General features: G+C 37.0%; 1 protein-coding gene across 1 annotated transcript in view; it reads right to left on the bottom strand.

The window, feature by feature from the left end:
• The window catches only part of FAP (fibroblast activation protein alpha), a 77,898-nt gene extending 58,020 nt beyond the window's left edge, over positions 1-19,878 (bottom strand). The window contains exons 1-4 of the mRNA XM_005897286.3: positions 19,685-19,878; positions 19,269-19,353; positions 1,800-1,898; positions 538-632 (exon numbers count right to left, since the gene is read on the bottom strand). Of these exons, the coding sequence (XP_005897348.1) occupies positions 538-632; positions 1,800-1,898; positions 19,269-19,353; positions 19,685-19,690 (285 nt within the window). The 5' untranslated portion in view covers positions 19,691-19,878. The remainder of the gene's footprint in view (positions 1-537; positions 633-1,799; positions 1,899-19,268; positions 19,354-19,684) is intronic.
• Positions 19,879-20,400: the final 522 nt, after the last annotated feature.

A 20,400-nucleotide genomic window follows, 5' to 3' on the forward strand; every position in this document is an offset into this window, starting at 1 on the left:
AAGATTACTAGGCTATTGAGGGTAGAGAAAGCAGGAGGTCCGAGGGTCTAGGACAGAACAGTGTGTGCGTATGTACCATAGGACTAGTCACTGAGCTCTTACTGAGCACTGTTCTAAGCACTTTCAAATGTTCCTTTATTTAATTCTTATACTAACCCAAAGTGGTATTATTATTCCTACTCTACAGAAGAAGAATCTGAGGCACAGTGAGGATGGTAGAATGTGGAACCCCAAGGCCCCATAACTAGTAAATGAGAGCGAGGATCTGAACTCAATTTGCCTGGCCAGAAGAACTGAGTTTGTACCTCTTATCTCACGGGATACCAGTTCTACAGAGGAAGAAAAATGCTAGTAATTGAGGAGGCAAGGATAGTAACCTAGTGTGACTAGAAGAGAGAATTGGAGGATAACTATGGTGGGAGACAGCTGAGAAGGCAAGTTGGGTCCAGATCAGGTGCTCTGAGTTTGAACTCTGTTCCTTGGTCAGTGAAGAGCTGGCAGAGGTTTTTGAGGAGGAAGATGATGGTGGATACATACCATGGTGGTATTACTCAAAATGGTATATGATTCTCCTGTTTCAATATTATAAAATACTACATTATTATCTGTAGATTGATGAAGATATTCTTGTCCTTTAAACAAGAAGGAAAACAAAACTTGAAATGATCTCCTGTAGCAAGAAATATATTTATAACAAAGAAACACCTCTCTTATTTTATAGACAGACTATTTTTTTTTCCTCTCTGTCCACTACACATTGCTTTGTCAAATTTAAAATAAGTTGAAAAAAAAAAAAAAAAGTACGTTGATGGTGGAAGACAGGAAAGGATGCTTTCCTCTACTTTATACAAAAATGCTGTATTTACCAGTAGAAGCCTTATTTTACCAGTTCAGGATGATTAGGAATAAACTTGGATTTTCTCTGCATTAATTAGTTCAGTGGCTCAGTTGTGTCCGACTCTTTGGGACTCCATGAATTGTAGTACACCAGGCCTCTCTGTCCATCACCAGCTCCAGAAGTTCACCCAAACCCATGTCCGTCGAGTTGGTGATGCCATCGAGCCATCTCATCCTCTGTCGTCCCCTTCTCCTCCTGCCCCCAATCCCTCCCAGCATCAGAGTCTTTTTCAATTATTCATTATAAGGAGAATAAACTAGTTAAAATGGCATGTTTCTTTCGCAAATATATATATATATATATACACATTCCATTTAGGCTGTTTTTGACTTAGTTTAAAACCTATTTATATGCATGTTATTTTCTAAAGAGAAAAAAAATATTCAATTTTTAGTGGCATTTTGGATATAAATTATAATGTACACAATTAGTTTCTCTTACCATTTGTTTGATTAGATTCATTTAACAACACACTATTTTCAAAAACTATATGCAAATATCAATTTTATGGCCCTTAAAGGATTTGTCTTCAGGGTAGGATCTGTTCATTTCTTAGATTATCTAGATTAACAATGGAATTTCTCTTTGTAAAATTCTCATGACCTCTTTTAAATAGGTGCTTATTTCCCATTCTGAAAAGCTATAGCCTATGCTCAGCTTATTCTAACAATGCATTCTCAGATTTTACTGTTCTGCTAAAACTACAACTGGCATCATTATTATTGAGCAAATCCTGTCTAAGTAGTTCTGTCAAAAATGCTTTGGTGGCCACTTGACTTATCTAAATAATTGCTCTTTTAATCCATTTCAACTAAGGTGGCTTATGTTACAATAGAGATGTGCTGGCACTAAAAACACTAAAATCACACATTTAAAAAAATGTAAAAAATAATTCACTTACCTGAAATCCAATTTGGAAAAAATGTTTTATAAGAAAATGTCCCATTTAAAATATCCTTCAGTGTGAGTGCTCGTGTTGTACTCTCTTCAGAGTTGTGAACTTTGGGGAAGGAGGAAACATATCATTACTTAAAAGAAGATTAATAACTCAGATATCTCTCAGATATCATATAAAGAAAAGATCTGCCATTGCTAAATCCTTGTTTTTTGTGTGTTTGATCAGATGCTCTGTCGCGTCCTACTCTTTGTGACCCTATGGACTGTAGCCCACTAGGCTGCTCTGTCTGTGGGATTCTCCTGACAAGAATACTGTAGTAGGTTGCCATTTCTTCCTTCAAGGGATCTTCCTGACCCAGGGATTGAACCCACATCTCATGTCTCCTGCACTGGCAGGCAGATTCTTTACCACCAGCACCATTAACTCTTGTCCTAATGACTACCAGTGTTATTTATTTTTTTATAGAGAGAATAATGAGGCTTAGAGAAGTAGTTTGATTGCCCGAAAGGAACATGTTGTGGGAAAAACTTGAGAAGTGTGAAGGAGACCACGCTGAACATCAGAGACATTATTCTTCAGGCAGTGAAGAACTTTCAGAGATTTTTTTTTTATTTTATTTTATTTTTAAACTTTACAATATTGTATTGGTTCTGCCATATATAGAAATGAATCCGCCACGGGCATACATGTGTTCCCCATCCTGAACCCTCCTCCCTCCTCATTCCCCACACCATCCCTCTGGGTCGTCCCAGTGCACCAGCCCCAAGCATCCAGTATCGTGCATCAAACCTGGACTGGTGACTCGTTTTGTATATGATATTATACATATTTAAATGCCATTCTCCCAAATCATCTCACCCTCTCCCTCTCCCACAGAGTCCAAAAGATTGTTCTATACATCAGTGTCTCTTTTGCTGTCTCTTACACAGGGTTATTGTTACCATCTTTCTAAATTCCATATATATGCGTTAGTATACTGTATTGGTGTTTTTCTTTCTGGCTTACTTCACTCTGTATAATAGGCTCCAGTTTCATCCACCTCATTAGAACTGATTCAAATGTATTCTTTTTAATGGCTGAGTAATACTCCATTGTGTATATGTACCACAGCTTTCTTATCCATTCATCTGCTGATGGACATCTAGGTTGCTTCCATGTCCTGGCTATTATAAACAGTGCTGTGACGAACATTGGGGTACACGTGTCTTTTTCAATTCTGGTTTCCTCAGTGTGTATGCCCAACAGTGGGATTGCTGGATCATAAGGCAGTTCTATTTCCAGTTTTTTAAGGAATCTCCACACTGTTCTCCATAGTGGCTGTATTAGTTTGCATTCCCACCAACAGTGTAAGAGGGTTCCCTTTTCTCCACATCCTCTCCAGCATTTATTACTTGTAGACTTTTGGATCGCAGCCATTCTGACTGGCGTGAAATGGTACCTCATAGTGGTTTTGATTTGCATTTCTCTGATAATGAGTGATGTTGAGCATCTTTTCATGTGTTTGTTAGCCATCTGTATGTCTTTGGAGAAATGTCTATTTAGTTCTTTGGCCCATTTTTTGATTGGGTCATTTATTTTTCTGGAATTGAGCTGTAGGAGTTGCTTGTATATTTTTGAGATTAGTTGTTTGTCAGTTGCTTCATTTGCTATTATTTTCTCCCATTCTGAAGGCTGTCTTTTCACCTTGCTTATAGTTTCCTTTGTTGTGCAGAAGCTTTTAAGTTTAATATGGTCCCATTTGTTTATTTTTGCTTTTATTTCCAATATTCTGGGAGGTGGGTCATAGAGGTTTTTAAGAAGGAAGATGAGATGAGGCTCCAACAACTCTAGACCTTACAAAACTGAGATTGCAGACCACACATGCTTAGTTGCTTCAGTCGTGTCTGACTCTGGAGACGCCATGAACTGTAGCCCACCAGGCTTCTCTGTCATGGGGTTCTCAAAGCAAGAATACTGGGTAGGGTTGCATTTCCTCCTCCAGGGGATCTTTCCAACCCAGGGATCGGCTCCACATCTCCTGCAGCTCCTGCATTGCAGGTGGATTTTCTACCACTGAGCCACAGGGGAAGCCCATGCACATTTGACTAAAAACTCAGTCTTTTAAGCAGTTCTTTGTAGTTCCTCACACATGCTTGACTTAGATTTCTATTGACTTATAAATGATGTATTTTAGCATCCCGATTGGTCAGGTGACATCAGCCAGAATCCCTACCTTCAGACATCTCAAGAGAGACATTAATGAATGCAGATAATTTCTTATCCTGGCTAGGGATTTTTATAAAGACAAAGTGGACCAGAAGAAAAGAAAACCACGTCATCTATACAATTGACCTTGGAAATTCCAAGAGTAGAGGTTAAAAACTAAAGTAGTTCGCAAACCACAAGCAAAACTCAGGTGTATTTGAACCCTCCAAGACAATTATATGTTTCAAATGTGATTTCCATTCTCAGACCAAATTCATTGTAGAGCCTGGCAACGGTCTGCTACACCAGAAACTATGGTGACCAACTTCCAATCCTTCTTCACATCCATATTCCTGTCCTCCATTTCTCCTATCTTACCCCTTCTCCAGACCATCACTTATAGAACCAAAACGTAGGAAAGTGTCCTATGCCCTGGATAGGATATACAAATCTGGTATTTGCTCATGTAAAAATAAAACTGTCAAAGATGAGCTTTAACTTTATCTTCCTGCTAAACTCTTCCACAACTTTTCAAGACTCTCAAGATAAAGAACAAAACCATTAGTCTGGACAATAGGCACTGGCTGATCTGGGATGATCTATCTCTCCAGCCCTTTCTTGCCCTTCTCTCACTACTTCTAGATTCCAAACATGCTGGACTTTCTGTTCCTCAAATATTTACTTCTTTCTCTAGAGCCATTGCACCTCGTTTCACCTTCTCCCTTCTCCTTATAACTTATTTTCAGCCCTTTGTGCTTAATAAGAGCCACGTCCTCTAGCAAGCCCTTCCTGACCCCCTGGTTTAGGTCTGGTTCCCTTGTTATACAGTACCATAGGTCAGGTTCCCCTTTCAAAGGATACTTGTCTTGGTTTGTTATCTTGTATGCATTTGAGTGATTATTTTATTCACATTTCATTACCTCCCACTGTATTCTCAAGAGAGTCATGTAAGGCCAGGGACCATGTCTAGTTTTGATCACCACCATATCCCTAGGGTCTAGAACATAATAGGCATTTAATAAATACTTGTTGAATGAATGAATACATGAAATGAAGGATTGATGGGTGGATGGATGAGATCTGTGCCCTCTTCTTTACAGAATGTTTCTACTACCAATTTCCTATACTGGGTAAGACGATCTCTGGCATCACAGCTTGCTCACCTATAATGTAAAGGACCGGACTAGAAAATGTTGATAATACTTTCCAGGTCTACCACTTTAAATTTTGGAATTTGAGAAAAAATATGCTCTATTAACTATACAATCACATAAGTAAACTGCCATATGATAAGGTCCAAGGGACCAACTGGATAATAGCATTTTTGGAGGTTTTAACTGATTCACACTGAAGTAAGTATGCTCCAACTTTTTATTAGGACCATGAGTTATCTTAATTTACTAAACATTATCCTGGTAGCTAGAAGAACATGAGTGACTAATGAACCCTTTTGCAACCAGACACTAAATAACTTAATGAATGAAATTAGATTATTCTAATAATCACATTTGTACAGGTACTTTGCATCCTAAATAAAGTTCTACATGCTATACATTTATTTGTAATGAAAGTGCTTCTAATTAATTAAATGATCTTGTACAAAATTCATACCACTGATTTGGTAATTCCCATTCAATGAATAAAATACCATTTTACTACAATAGCATTAGTATAATTGCTAAGTATTTTAATTTGATTTTATTTAACTTTCAAGAGTAAATTGCAATCTGTTTCTAAATAATCAAGGGAAAATTCTAGTACTATTTAAAGTGGAAATTATTTTCTTTTGAGATATATTTAATTTGTGTCTTTACAATACTGAACTTACAGATGAAAAAAATTTACCTTAGTGAATCCCTGTACTATGAATACCAAGAAAACTTAGGTAACTGCTTTTTAAAAACTTTTTTAGTTATTAATTCAATAAATTAATATAATCGTGGTGACATCTTTTTTGTCTAGCATGAATAATGCTTTGATTATGGCTAATGACTTATATAATAGATTTTCCTGTTTAAGTATCCTTGAATATAATTTTCCTTACTTGCAATTATGTTTAATTGAGAAGTTCTTAGCTATAATTAGTCTTCATTTTTATAGAAGGTTAAATTAAATGAGCTAATTCAAGTGAAACATTTAACTCTATGCTTGGCAGTCAACAAATGTTAGCTTTTGTTATTGTCATAGCTCATCATATTCTTGAAATAAATATTTTTGATCTGTGTTTTCCAAACTAATTTGGTCACTGAGATTTAAAAAAAATATCTACTAAAATCACAGCAAGGAGGGCATGACAATTCACTCCAGTATTCTTGCCTGGAGAATCCCCATGGACAGAGGAGCCCAGTGGGCTACATACAGTCCATGGGGTTGCAAAGAATTGAATGCAACTGAGTAAGCACAAACACACAAAATCACAATGTAGTGTTGCGGTCCTTTAATGGACCGGAACCTGGTGGTCTGGAGTCGCTGATAAGAAAGCAAAAGAGAGAAAGAGGCTAATATTCCCTGGATTATGCAGAGAACCAATAAAGCCCTAGGACAGGGCTTGTACCACTCATGGAGGCACAGGGCATCCTCTCGAAGAGGTCTTGAAAGCCCGGGCAGGAAAGTGAGCTCAGCAGGTTTCTGCACTCCAGAGAATTAGCCAGAGGGAGAGAGAGAAAGAACGACATGGGGTCTCTAGTGGAACAAGGGTATTTTATTAGCAGAAATGCAGGTTATATATCTTTAGTAAAGTAATTAGTCATTACAAAGGATGAAAATGGATAGTCTAATACACACAAGGTTGCTGACACTGAAAAGTCATTGAAGGGAGCCACTGAGAGGAATCCAGGCAGGTACCATTTCCCATGATCTCAGTCCTGAGAACTGCATCCAGCTCTACTTGTTCCTGGAATAGGAACTGATAAGGAACAGAGAATCCTTGAGAAATGGCACACAAAGGAAAAAAAGTGCAACATATTGGATTCTTTAAAGTTGAACATCCCCTGACAATATAGGAAATGTAGTTTCAGATTAAGCTATTAGTATATAAAGGTTAATTTTTATTCTAATGTAATGGAATTCATCAGTTATACTTGGAACATCTTGGTTATCCTAGGGCTCCATAACTGAAATAGTCCAATCATGATCATAAGTACAGTTAGTACTGATATCACACATATGGATAAATAAAATTTATTAAAAAATAAGAATTTCAAATTATTTTAAAATTCCTACTCATTTTCCTTTAACATTAACAATCATGCTGATTCTTATCAGATTTCTCAAGAAAATATCAAGGATTAGTTATTTACTCTTTGTAACCTCTAATTTAGATTATCCAGGAAAGTTATGTGAGAGTAAGGGTATATGTCATATTACTTCTCAGCCAGTCATTTATTTTAAATGGGTGCATAGTAGCTATGCAACTGTGGTATTGGAGAAGACTCTTCAGAGTCCCAAGGAGATCCAATCAGTCATTCCTAAAGGAAATCAGTCCTGAATATTCACTGGAAGGACTGATGCTGAAGCTGAAACTCCAATACTTTGGCCACCTGATGTGAAGAACTGACTCATTGGAAAAGAACCTGATGCTGGGAAAGATTGAAGGTGGGAGGAGAAGGGGATGACAGAGGATGAGATGGTTGGATGGCATCACTGACTTAATGGACATGAGTTTGAATAAGCTCCGGGAGTTGGTGATGGACAGGGAAGCCTGGCATGCTGCAGTCCATGGGGTCACAAAGAGTCAGACACAACTGAGCGACTGAACTGAACTGATAGTAGCTATAAATGCTAATGATCTAGAGAACTTAACATATGTCACATTGACTCAATATCTGTGAAACAATTTAAATATGCATTAATTATACTGCTAATTATCATAATGATAATAAGCCTCACCAGCACCCAGGAAGAGATAAGGTGTTATACTGAACACATCAAGAGGAGCCAGCTGTATTTATCTGGAAATAGGGTTTGTGGAAATAGGGGAAATAGAGCTTTGGGATAGGTGATTACTCCTAACCTTGCATGGGGTGTAGCCAGGGGTCAAAAGGTGTCAGCCTGTCCTGAAGTCGGGCTGATTCTACTGAATCAGATGGGGGAAAATTTACATTAGGCATTCTTTTCTTTCTGCTTAAAATGACCACACGTTCATAATAGAATAATGTACCTGCTCTAAGATGATGGATTAGATCACATATTAAGAGTTATAAAACATGTACTTAGAATTTCCAATCTAATCTCTGGTTCTTTGTACCAGCTAGGACCGTGTTTGGCATATAGTGAAAGAATAATAAATATTTGTCGAGTGAAAAAATAAATCAACTGTACAGATTTTATTTTAGGTGTGTGTTTTTTTTTAACTAATCCTCCCCCAAAGATACACCTGCCCTTACTTTTTACCATCCTGTCCATGTTGTAAATTTCATATATAAACTCTTCTACCTGGACATCATTTTAAAATATATCAAAATTTTGTCCTTGGAGTTAGCTGGAGCACTTGTTTGAAAAACAGATTCCTAGTTCTTATCTCAAATCTACTGATTCAGAATTAGGGATAAGGCCCTGATTTTCATTTTTGTTCAAGCCCCACTGGTGAGTCTTCTTCAAAGAATCCAAATTTAGTGATTTCACTGAATCTACTTGGTTCAGTGTTCTCCTGTACCTATATGTTGAATTTCTCACAGCCTATAAACTCCTGGTAGGTGGATGGGTCTGGCCTGCATAGCAATTTACATCTCATGGACAGACTCCCCACAGCTAATGTTGATCATGGCTTTCAAGGAATGTTCAAAGTCTCTTGTAATGTTTATGTCTCTATTCAGTCCTCTTGCTCATCGCCAGATGGATTCTTCTTTAGGTACATTCTCTCTGCTGACTTCTATAGACTAGAGAAAGGGCAAGGGGACTGATCCTGCTGCCATAGCTTATGTTTAAACAAGATAACAGGGAAAGCAATGATAGGGGAAGGAGCCATTGTTTTCTAGTGTTTTGAATATGTGTGTGTGTGTGTGTGTGTGTGTGTTTGTGTGTAAATCAGTATAAAATGCATCACTATGGCATCAATCACACCAAACAAGTTCTAGTCACCTAAAAAATTGAATGCGTGGATTTTCATTACTTTTTCTAAATAATGTTTTAATATTGAATTATAATCTCCTGATTATTTTGAAAGTTTAGTTTTGCCATCTGAAATTTTTAAACTCAAAGTAGTTGAGCAGAAGTATAAATGAATTCTGAGAGCGTATCATTCTTCCACCGGTAACTCACACTCGCTTAACACTTAATTCCTGATAGTGCCCTTACAGTCAATTTGGCTCATCTTTACAATTACTCATACACTGCTTAAACACTCTAATTAACAATAATTATTTGCATTTTCAACTTAGTGAAACAAAGATGGGAATTATTTCAATTACTAATCCAAAAAATTACAATTCACAGAAATAAGTCACAAGTAATGATTCACTATTCTCCTAATTCTTTCTTAAAATTTTGTATTTATTCTTTATTAGGATTCTGTTTTTGTCATTTAATTTTCTAGTCTTGAAAAACTGACAATAACTGTCAGAGCAGAGACATCAGATGTCAGTTCTAATATTCATCATAAACTAAATGAGAAAACATGGTTTATTATAGTGGGCTCATAAATGGCTGGTAGGTCTTTTTGTTCTCACTTTCATACTGATTTTGAAACTGATGCTTATGAGGCCATCTCAGCGGAGTGACATGGACTTCCAAGCACACCGCATCTGTCTCTCTGCTTGCTCTACAATGATACTGTCCTCAATAGGCAGTATGTCCAGCCATCACATCAAGTCATGTTTATTTCTGGAGTGAGCACCACAGGAGTAAATGCTGGAAATAAAAGGGTGGGGAACAAACTATTTAAAACTAATATTACATTTGGGCAAAGGCTGACAATTTTGAAGAAATGGGACTGTGGTAGCTTTAGACCAGTAACAAAAAGTGTTATACTAAGTTCTATGTATGGGGCACTCTACATGTATAGTCCTATGAAACGCTCACAGCAACTCTCTGATACAGAAGGACTATTATCAACACCATTTTGAAGATTAGGAAATGGAAACTAGAGAGTTAAAATAACTTGCTAATATATAACAGAGCTGGGGTTTAAATCCAGCTCCATCTGATTTTAGAGACTGGGCGCTTTACCACTACCTTTTGATTTAAAGTGAATGCACACTGTAATAAAACACCAACAAAACAAAACAAACACAAAAATCCAACAGCACACAAGGGGAGGTAGGATAATTATACCTCAAAATGAACATTAAGAGAAAATGAGACAATTTGATCTTCGTCAAATATTAGCAAAGAGGTTGCTATAAAGCTTTTAACGTCTCACTGAAAAATATAGTAGCTCTTGGTTTTGAAAGAATATTGCAAGGTTCTTTCTGTAGATAACACTAAACAATATAAGTTATTCAAAGGAATTGTCAGGTTTTTAAAAGTTCATTTTGTGTATTATGTTATTTTTGTGCTATGTTAAATGGGGCTTTCCCCCCACCCCCCCGATCTCTAGAGCAGTAAGGGCTTCCCAAGTGGCTTAGTGGTAAAGAATCCACCTCCCGATGCAGGAGATATAAGAGATGCGGGTCCAATCCCTGGGTCAGGAACATCCCCTGGAGAAGGGCATGGCAACCCACTCTAATATCCTTGCGTAGAGAATCCCATGGTCAGAGGAACCTGGCAGGCCACAGTCCATGGGGTCACAGAGTTGGACACAACTGAAGTGACTGAGAATATGTGCATGCACCATGTTCTTATGCTTTATGTTGACCATACCCTGTGATCTTTACTACTTTGCGTGCGTGCTAAGTCACCTCAGTCGTGGGAGACTCTGCAATGCTATGGACTGTAGCTCACCAGGCTCTTCTCTCTGTGGGATTCTCTGGGCATAAGTACTGAAGTGGGTTGCCATGCCATCCTAAAGGGGATCTTCCCAACCCAGGAATTGAACCTTCATCTCTTAAGTCTCCTCCATTGGCAGGTGAGTTCTTTATCACTAGCGCCATATGGTGTTAAATGACAAATGTTTTGGTGACCCTGAAGATGAAAGTAAACCCGATCTATATTTGAAGGACCACTCGGTCTCCTTTGCCATCTCATCTTCCTCTAATCTCTGTTTTAAATTGTGATGTAACTTTTATTGAATTTACTTGGATTTCTTCTTTGAATCCTAGATGATATTTCCACTTGTGTATTTCACAAGCACTTCAAAATCAGTATGTCTAAAGCTCAGAAAAACAGGAATTCCATCCTGCTGCTCCAGATTTCTCCAAGTCAATGGCACTATCATCCACTTCGTTGTTCAATTCAAATACCCGTGATTTATCTTTGCCTTCCCTCTTTGCTTACCGCCTTTGTGTAGCACCCAGGTCTGACAATTCTATGTCCAAAATCTTTCTCTACCCTCTCTATTTCTACTACAACCTCCAAGGCCAAGCTATGTCTCACTAGGTAGGCTGTAATGGATATCTGTTTGCTACACCTGCAATTTCATTTCTAGTATTTCACTGCGGGTTTTTTTGTTTTTTGTTTTTTTTGGCCACATCTCTTGGCACCCAAGATCTTAATTCCCTTGGATCAAACCTGGGCCCCTTGCAGTGAAAGCCCACATTCTTAACCACTGGATCACCAGGGAAATCCCTTCATTGTGAATTTGAATTACATTTTTCTAATGACTAATGATGTTGAGTCTCTTCATAAGTTATTGCTTACTTTCCAGTAGTTATGTATGGACATGAGAGTAGGACCATAAGGGAGGTTGAGCACTGAAGAATTGATGACTTTGAACTGTGATGCTAGAGAAGACTCTTGAGAGTCCCTTGGACAGCAAGGAGATCAAACCAGTTGTAAAGGAAATCAATGGGAAGGACTGATGCTGAAGCTGAAGCTCCAATACTTTGGCCACCTGATGGGAAGAGCCAACTCATTGGAAAAGACCCTGATGCTGGAAAATAAAGACGGCAGGGGAAGAAGAGGGTGACAGGGAATGAGATATTTGGATGGCTCACTGACTCAATGAACATGAGTTTGAACAAACTCTAGGAGATAGGGAAGCCTGGCATGTTGAGTCCATAGGGTCACAAAGAGACACGGCTTAGTGACTCAGCAACAAGCACAATATCTTCTTTAGGGGATATGTCTGTCCTTTGGCTTCCCAGAAGCTGTGGGCTTCTCTAATGACTCAGTGAGTAAAGAATCTGCCTGTAGTGCAGGCAGATTCAGTCTTCCATTTCAAGATAGCTATTCTCGACCCTTTGTATTTCCATGTGAGTTTTGGAATCACCTTATAAATTTCTGCAGAAAGTATGGTCTGGGATTTGGATAGGGGTCATATTTAGTTTGCAGACATATTTAGAGAATATTGCCTTCTTTAAAATACTGTTTTGTGATCTATAAATATAGGATTTATTTTCATTTATTTATATCTTTTTGTATTATTTATTGCTAATGTATAGGAAAACAATTGATTTATATATATTAATCTTGTGTTTTGCAAATTTACTCAACTTGCTTGTTAGTTCCATTATTTTTTAGTGAATTCCTTAGGATTTTCCATAAACAAGATCATGTCATCTGTAAATATAGTTTTGCTTCTTCCTTCCCAATCTGGATACTTTTTCTTTCTTTCTTTATCTAATTGCCCTGGATACAACTGCCAAAAAGTGAAAGAGAAAATCTCTCAGTCATGTCCAACTCTTTGCGACCCCATAGACTATACAGCCCATGGAATTCTCCAAGTCAAAGTACTGGAATGGGTAGCCTTTTCCTTCTCCAGGGGATCTTCCCAACCCAGGGATCAAAACCAGGTCTCCCACATCGCAAGTGGATTCTTTACCAGCTGAGCCACAAGGGAAGCCCATACAACTGTCAATAAGACATTTAATAGAAATAAGAACTAACATGCTATCTTATTCTTGATCTTAGGGAAAGAGCACTGACTTTCACCAGTGTGATATTAACCCTGATTTTTTGTGTGTGTGTGTGGATGCCCTTTATCAGATAAAGGAAATTCCTCCTATTTCCAGTCTGCTGAGTGTTTTTATAATGAAAGGGGGCTGTATTTTGTTAAATCCCTTTTCTGTATCTATTGAAATCACCATATTTTTTTTTGGTCTCTTTTTCTATTAATATAACTCATTATAGTAATTGATTTTTGGATGTTAAACCTTATATTCTTGGGATAAATCTCACTTGATTTGGTGAATAATCCTTTTTATACATTACTGGATTTGGCTTGCTAGTAGTATGATGAGGGTCTTTCCATTTATATTCATAATAGATATTGGTCTGTAACTACTATTGGTCTGTAACTTCTTTACTTGTAACGTAAAGAAGTATGGTTTTGGTATCACAGCATCTGGCCTTAAAGATGAATTGATAAGTGTTCTATTTTATAGTTTGAAAGAGTTTGTGAAGGGTTGGTAATAATTCTTAAAATGTTCTCTAGAGTTTACCAGTGAAGTCAACTGGGCTTGGGGTTTTCTTTGTGGGAAGTTTTAAAATCATTAAAACAATTTTCTCAGTTGTTATAGTTCTATTCAGGTTTTCTGTTTACTCTTGAGTGAATTGTGGTAGTTTTTATCTTTACAGGAATTTGTTCTTTTCATCTAAGTTGTCTGATTTTTTTTTGATATACAGTCTTTCTAACCTGTTCCTTTAAGGAGTACTATCTCATCAGTTTTTCTACCAAGTATAAAAACCATAATCTGTTGGAGAAAATTTTAATTTAGATATGAAGCAACTCTATTTGTTTATTATTCACAGGGATAAAGGTTAATAAGGATTGTAAGCTATTCCATTTTTACTACATAATTTTTGTTAATTCACAAGGACACTGAAATAAAAAGTAAGTTCTTTGCTTTACATAAAATAAGCAATAAGTAAATAAAAGACTCATTAATATTGATTATCCCATGGAAATATTATTTTAATTTACCCTAGCATGTTCCTAGATTTTAAGGCTCAGTTTGACTGTCTCTTGTTGTTAAAAAAACCTTTAGCCTTGATTTCATATTCCAAATTAGAGCTTTAGAACCTGTTTTTTTCAAGGTGTATGTATGACTGTAAATTCTTGTGTAGTTGTAACACAATTCACTTTGGAAATCAGAGACAGGTAAACTCCTCTGCAATATGGGAATCATCCAAGAACTTGGATTGTTTTCAAATTATTTAGAATTTGACAAAACTCAAAAAGAATTTGCCAAGATTCATCCTCTGTGACTTTAAAATCCAAGAGCAAAGTAGAGAAATATAATCTGCAAGGCTGATATTTACACTCAACTACTCTTTTAGGTCCATGAACTTTCTGAATCTTTTATTCAGCCCTTTAGACTTCCCCATATTTCCTCCAAAAGAACAGTGAATATTCTGTTTCACAGTTCTGAATGTTGATACTGGGAACATTTTAAGCCTTAAAAACAAATTCACATCTCCTTTGATGATAATTTGGTCTCACATATATCTTACTTTACAAAAAATTGTTGTTGAGATTACAGTACTAGTAATAGTTACAATAATAGTAATAATAACAATGGATTTCTGCTGAAAATATAGGCATTCTAAATGATACTTGTCTTTATAAAATATTGATCCATATTCTGTCTAAATCATCTGTGAATTCAGATTACCTTCTGAAATAATTATATAAGGTTATTACTTACCTAAGTAAGCAATCACTATAAATTTTATAAATGTGTATGTATACTCATAAGTCTATATGCATATATTTTTTTTTTCCTGTGTTCATTGGGTACATAATTTTGGCCACACAGGTTGAACTTCCCAGGTACTTGCCTACGTCAGAGACTTTGTATCTGCATTTCCCTCTGCAGTGAGGATCTAGCCTCCAGTTTGCATCCTTCCTGTCCTTTAGGTCTTGGCTCAAATATCATCTCAGAGAAGCCTTCCCTAGCCACTTTTGTTATGAACTGAATTTTGTCCTCTCAAAATACATAAATTGAAGCTCCAATCCTCAATGGAACTGTATTTGGAAATAGGTGCTTTAACAAAGTAATTATGATTATACAAGAACACACAGCGGAGCCCTAATCTGATGAAGCTAGTGGTGTCCTTACTGAAAGAGGAAGAGATACCAGGAAAGCACATACACAGAGAAAAAGTCATGTGAGGACAAAGCTTAAGGCATCCATCTACAAGCCAAGGAGGAAAGCCCCCAGAAAAACTAAACCCAGTTACACCTTGATCTGAGACTTCCAGTCTCCAGAACTGTGAGAATAGAAATTTCTGTTATTCAAGCCACCCAGGCTTTATTTTGTTTTTTATTATTATCACCCAGGTGATATTTTGTTATGGCAACCCTGGATGTCTAACACAGCCCCACTCCAGTTGTCTTCTGTAGCACTTTTACAAATTTTAAATATTCTATTAATTCACTATTTACTTGTTTATTGTCAGACTGTCCTTTTGTAAGGTCAGAGAATTTTCATTCATGCCTTATACCTGTGCCTGGTATCTGGAAGGTACTCAATAAATAACTGTTGAACAAATAACCAAAGTATCCAAAAGCCACAGTGGACTAGGCATTGTGGATAATGGATAACTATGGGATACTAATCTCTGTTTTTTTTTTTTTTTAATTCAGTAGATGGTTATTTTTAATCACAAGAGGAACACCATAACTTCTTCAGCTCACGAGTTAAAAATCCAAGTGTTTATAGGAGTCAAGTAGATGTTGTAAGTGAATATGTTACTTTATGCAAATAAAACTGAAAGTTTTTCTCCATTTTCTATTTTATATTGGGGTACATAGCAAATGGAGAATGCATTGCCAACCTAAAGACAACACCTGCTTCTGAGTCAACTATTCCCATGGGCCCAATGTTGTCAGATCTAATATTTAAAAAGAAGTAAAAAAAAAAATCTATATTTTTATGTGAAATCTTATGATTTAAAAAAGTTGACAACTAATGCAAATTTGTATAAAATACTGCAGGCCAAAACCAACAATAAAAAAATAATAAAAGGAAAAGTATGCAGAAGTCGACGAGAGGCTTTCAAGGAGATCTGAAGCTACGCTAGCTAAAGGTGGAGCTCCTTTCAATGCAGGCACTGGAGGCCCTGCCCAGAAGAACCCGACTTCTCCACACTATATAATCTCTCTTTTCTTTCTCCCTCACTCAGCCTTAGTCTCTACTCCCATCCACCTCAGCTTCCTTTTCCTTTCTTCTTCATTTCTTCTCTCCTGCTTTTGCCTTACAGCTGCCAATATCCTTGCCTTGCAACCAAAATTTCTGAAAAAATTTGTTTCTGATCCAAAAAGGTGGAGGATAGGAGCATGGGTGCTACTCAGGGATAACTGCTCCCTACTCTCAGACTTAAGAAGAGCGTTGTTGAGAAAAAAAAAAAAAATACATCACACAGAGGGAGCTGTCATCTTTGTGAACTAGGATGGAGAACACAATAAGATGCTTGCTACCATTTATTAAGCTGCCACAAAATGTTAGCAATTTTAGAAAAAAAAATAGTTAATGTTTATTGAGTGTTTGCTCATGTAGTGAACTCTATACTCAATTGAAATCAAGAAAAGTGCAGATAGCTCCCCTAAGTCCTTTCACAAATGTTCAGGAATTCAGAAACTGTAAATCATGAAGCAAGGCCATATAGAATTTACTTGCAAAATTCTGGAGCCTCTGTTACTTTCCAATTCTAGCTTTTGCTTGTCTGGCTTTTATTTTGTCACTTCTGCATATCTCTTAAATAAAAAAGTCTTGTGTTTGTCTTCAGGGTTGGTGAAAATGAGGGAAAGATGAGAAGCTTACTTTCTACTCTTGGTGTGGTTGTATCTTCACATAGGAAGAGGAATGATGCTTGGGAAGAAGAACTTCAAGAGAAAAAATAGACACAGGAGAAAAGAAAAGGAATTGGTTGGAGGGGAGTAAGCTGAGGCCAATGAGGACAACTTGAGTCTAAGGTGTGGAACTCACACGTGTTTCTCATTGGGTAAAAATAAAAAATGGGAAAATTAGGAAGTCCCCAAATAGTTATCTGTTATTTTTATGATTATGTGAGTGAGCTAGATGGATCTTTCTCATTTTATCACCCCATTACCCTATTTGTTCCTAAAATCCTGCCTAATTCCCCCAAAGCTCTTTTAATTCTCAGACTGATGTTCCTGGGACCTACCCTCTCCTTGGAAAAGCCCTTCCTCTGCTTATTTCACTTAGACCTAGTGATTTAAGTGACCCAGTGGTCTAAGTGAATGCCTGATCCCACACTGGTGGTAATGACTGAGCATCCATACTGCGTTCTTAATCATGCTTTCAGACGAAAGTCTAAATGCAGTACCCTTATTTCCCCAACTAGCACAATGATGGGCAGAGGTGAAACTCAATTAACTGAGTGGGACTAACGAGTGGGACTTCATTTGTTTATATGTAACAATGATGAAGCTGAAGCTCCAACACTTTGGCCACCTGATGCAAAGAGCTGACTCACTGGAAAAGACCCTGATCCTGGGAAAGATTGAAGCAGGAGAAGGGGATGACATTGGATGATATAGTTGGATGGCATCACTGACTCAATGGACATGAGTTTGAGCAAGCTCCAGAAGATGGTGAAGGATAGGGAAACCTGGCGTGCTGCAATCCATGGGGTCACAAGGAGCCGGACATGACTGAGCCACTAAACAACAAACAAATGAACGAGTGTCTGGTAAGTGGGTCTTTAAGTTTCTCAAAATGTTCTCACTTTTATATACTATAACTGTCATATATTTCTTACTGGAAATAATGACTCAAATTCCAAAGTGCAAATGCAACTCACCCTTGCATCTAGACATGGAGGCAGGTTCGCCATAAAATCCACATACTTTTCCTTGACTTTTTTTTAGGCCACACTGAGCAGCATGTGGGATCTTAGTCCCCCTAAAATCCACACACTTGTGTTTCCCGCACATTTGTTTCTGATGGAGCAAAATGTCCATTTCAAGTATTGGGGAGTTTCCTTTAAAAATTAGGTGTTATTTTTGCATGTATTAGCATTCAAGGAATCAATAGGATAGGACTTAATGCACTGCCTGACCACTGCTGCTTTGAGGAAAATATGGGCCCAAAATGAGGTGAGACACTGGTCTGAAAACAATTTTAACTTGACAAAGTACAAAAAATACAGACTCACACAATCTCTTTCAATCAACAGCCTCAGAACAATCTTGTGCTCGCAGAGAGGAATGAGTATTGAAGATCTACACTGAAGACATATTGCCTTTATCTTATTGGTTAACCTTCTCATTTTGCAATTCTGTGCAAATCTCATGAGCATTCTTAATTTTTCAAAGTATTTTCCTATATTTCATTTTTAAAGCAATAAACAATTCAGAACTCACGCTTTCTCCAGCTAAAGGCTTGCCACTGCCCTTCCATTATTGTCAGTTAGCTTTGAACCAGAGGTATTTCCCACTTCAGCTATCATAAGTTATCACAAGCTATCAGAAGCTCTTAGTGTTGGTGCAAACATTTTTCCTTTCCCTAGACTCCAACGCTAGACATGTTATTATTGTACATTTTTCCTGTTTTAGATCGTAAGCTTCTTTACATAGGTTTCATAAAAACCTATGTCCTTGATATCACAGAAAGGTTTATAAACAAAGTCTTAATTTAAATCCAAACTAGTCCCAACATCAGTCTCCTGAATTTCAGCAAAGTGAGATCAATGTTATCTAAGCCTGTTTAAAAAGGGTCAATTTAAAAACTAAACATAATGCTTGCTTAATAATATTTAGTCTTCTAATTTTATTTTCTTGGCTTTTGCATCTAGAACAACAATTTCACTTTTTCTATGCAGCTATTCCTGAGATCTCTATTCTTGACTGCCTCCCTAAATTTTTGGAAAGACTCATAATAAAAATTTCCATAGATTCTGTTTTAACTTTTCCATTCTTACTCATCTTTACTTTCCATGAGGCAATCCAATAATGAAAAGCAATGTTAGTTAAAAATACTGTCTCTAAAGGCCTGTCAAAGCTTGGAATTTAGCATGTATTTTGGAGAGACGTCGGGGTGTTACAGAGAGTGCTCGGGTTTTTCTATTGCAGAAGTAATACTGGAAATCTCTTGCTACTTATGCCTTCAATTCCTCAGTGATTCTGGTTGCTCAACAACATACCTGGGAGCTTATATGTCTTCTTAGAAATAACAGAGTTACTTTGGAAAATAAGCACTTAGGAAATGTTCAATCTCTTGTCACCATGCACTACTGCTTTTTCCAAACTGTTCTAGGCAGACCGAGCAAAATAGAGAAAATTCTTACCTCTTGAAGGACGTAAGACAATACACATCACCAGTAAAGCAAGCACGGCAGAGGTGGCAACTCCAAATACAATTTTTAACCATGTCTACATAAAATAAAGAAAATTAGACATATGAATGGTTTCTGCTAAATAGTAGAAATGGCAAGATTTTGTTTACATTTAAATCCGCTTTCTCCCTCCCCATAAAGCTTTTGATTGTCTTCCACTGATCTGGCTATAATTGCTGGAATTCTTCCAGCCCTGCAAGGAGAAATGTTTCCACAGTATATTTAGAACAATTCCCCTATCCTAACTCACTCCAGGAAGTACATACTTATGTACAAATCCTCACCTTCTAAACAACAGAAAACTCTTGATTGTGCTCAACTCAGCCAGCCCCCATCATTTAGCAGTATCTGAGGCTACATATACTAACCTTCATTTTTCCAGATGTTTTTGAAAGTTAGCTAATTCTGACTTCAGAGCGTGGGTCAACAGATCTGTGAAAACCGTTGAAAGAAGCAGGTCTGTCTTCGTAGTTGGAAGTCGAAGCTAGGGCAAGTTTTTTTTTTTTTTCTTTCCACGGACTTTCGAAAACCGTGCCAAATTTCAAAAGATTTCTGTAAAATTAGAAACAGATTTTGGGGGCGTTCTTGGCCTTGAAATGAACTGTGAGTGGCTCAAGGGAGGTTTTATAGCCTTCTTATCCTTGTAAATTCTACACCAACATCTGCTTACGTTGACATACAGAGGTTTTTTTAAAATATTTTTTTAACAAGTTTAGGTTTATGTTTCATTTTCTTCTAGAAATCACTTATGAATCATATTGGAAAGTCATGGGGTTTTGGATAACCTTTCTATTTGCAACCAAAAGAAGAATTTAAAATATAACTTTAAGGTGTGTATAATATACATATATCTAACTTTTAGCAGAGGAAGAAGATTAAAGCCACATAAGATTTTGTAAGACAGACTCCATGTTACTGCAATTTTTCTTTCTCTGGGAGATTATGAGGTACTGCAGACAGAAATGTTTTTCTTTCAGCACAATTTCTTTGTCCATATAGCACCATATGCACTTTCAGTAAATACAGAAGTTTAAAAATTCAACTGTCTAAACCCACGACTGCTTTACTTTAAAGAATTAAAATG

The sequence above is a fragment of the Bos mutus genome, chromosome 2 (genome assembly GCF_027580195.1).
Source record: "Bos mutus isolate GX-2022 chromosome 2, NWIPB_WYAK_1.1, whole genome shotgun sequence".
In the NCBI taxonomy this organism is placed as follows: Eukaryota; Metazoa; Chordata; class Mammalia; order Artiodactyla; family Bovidae; genus Bos; species Bos mutus.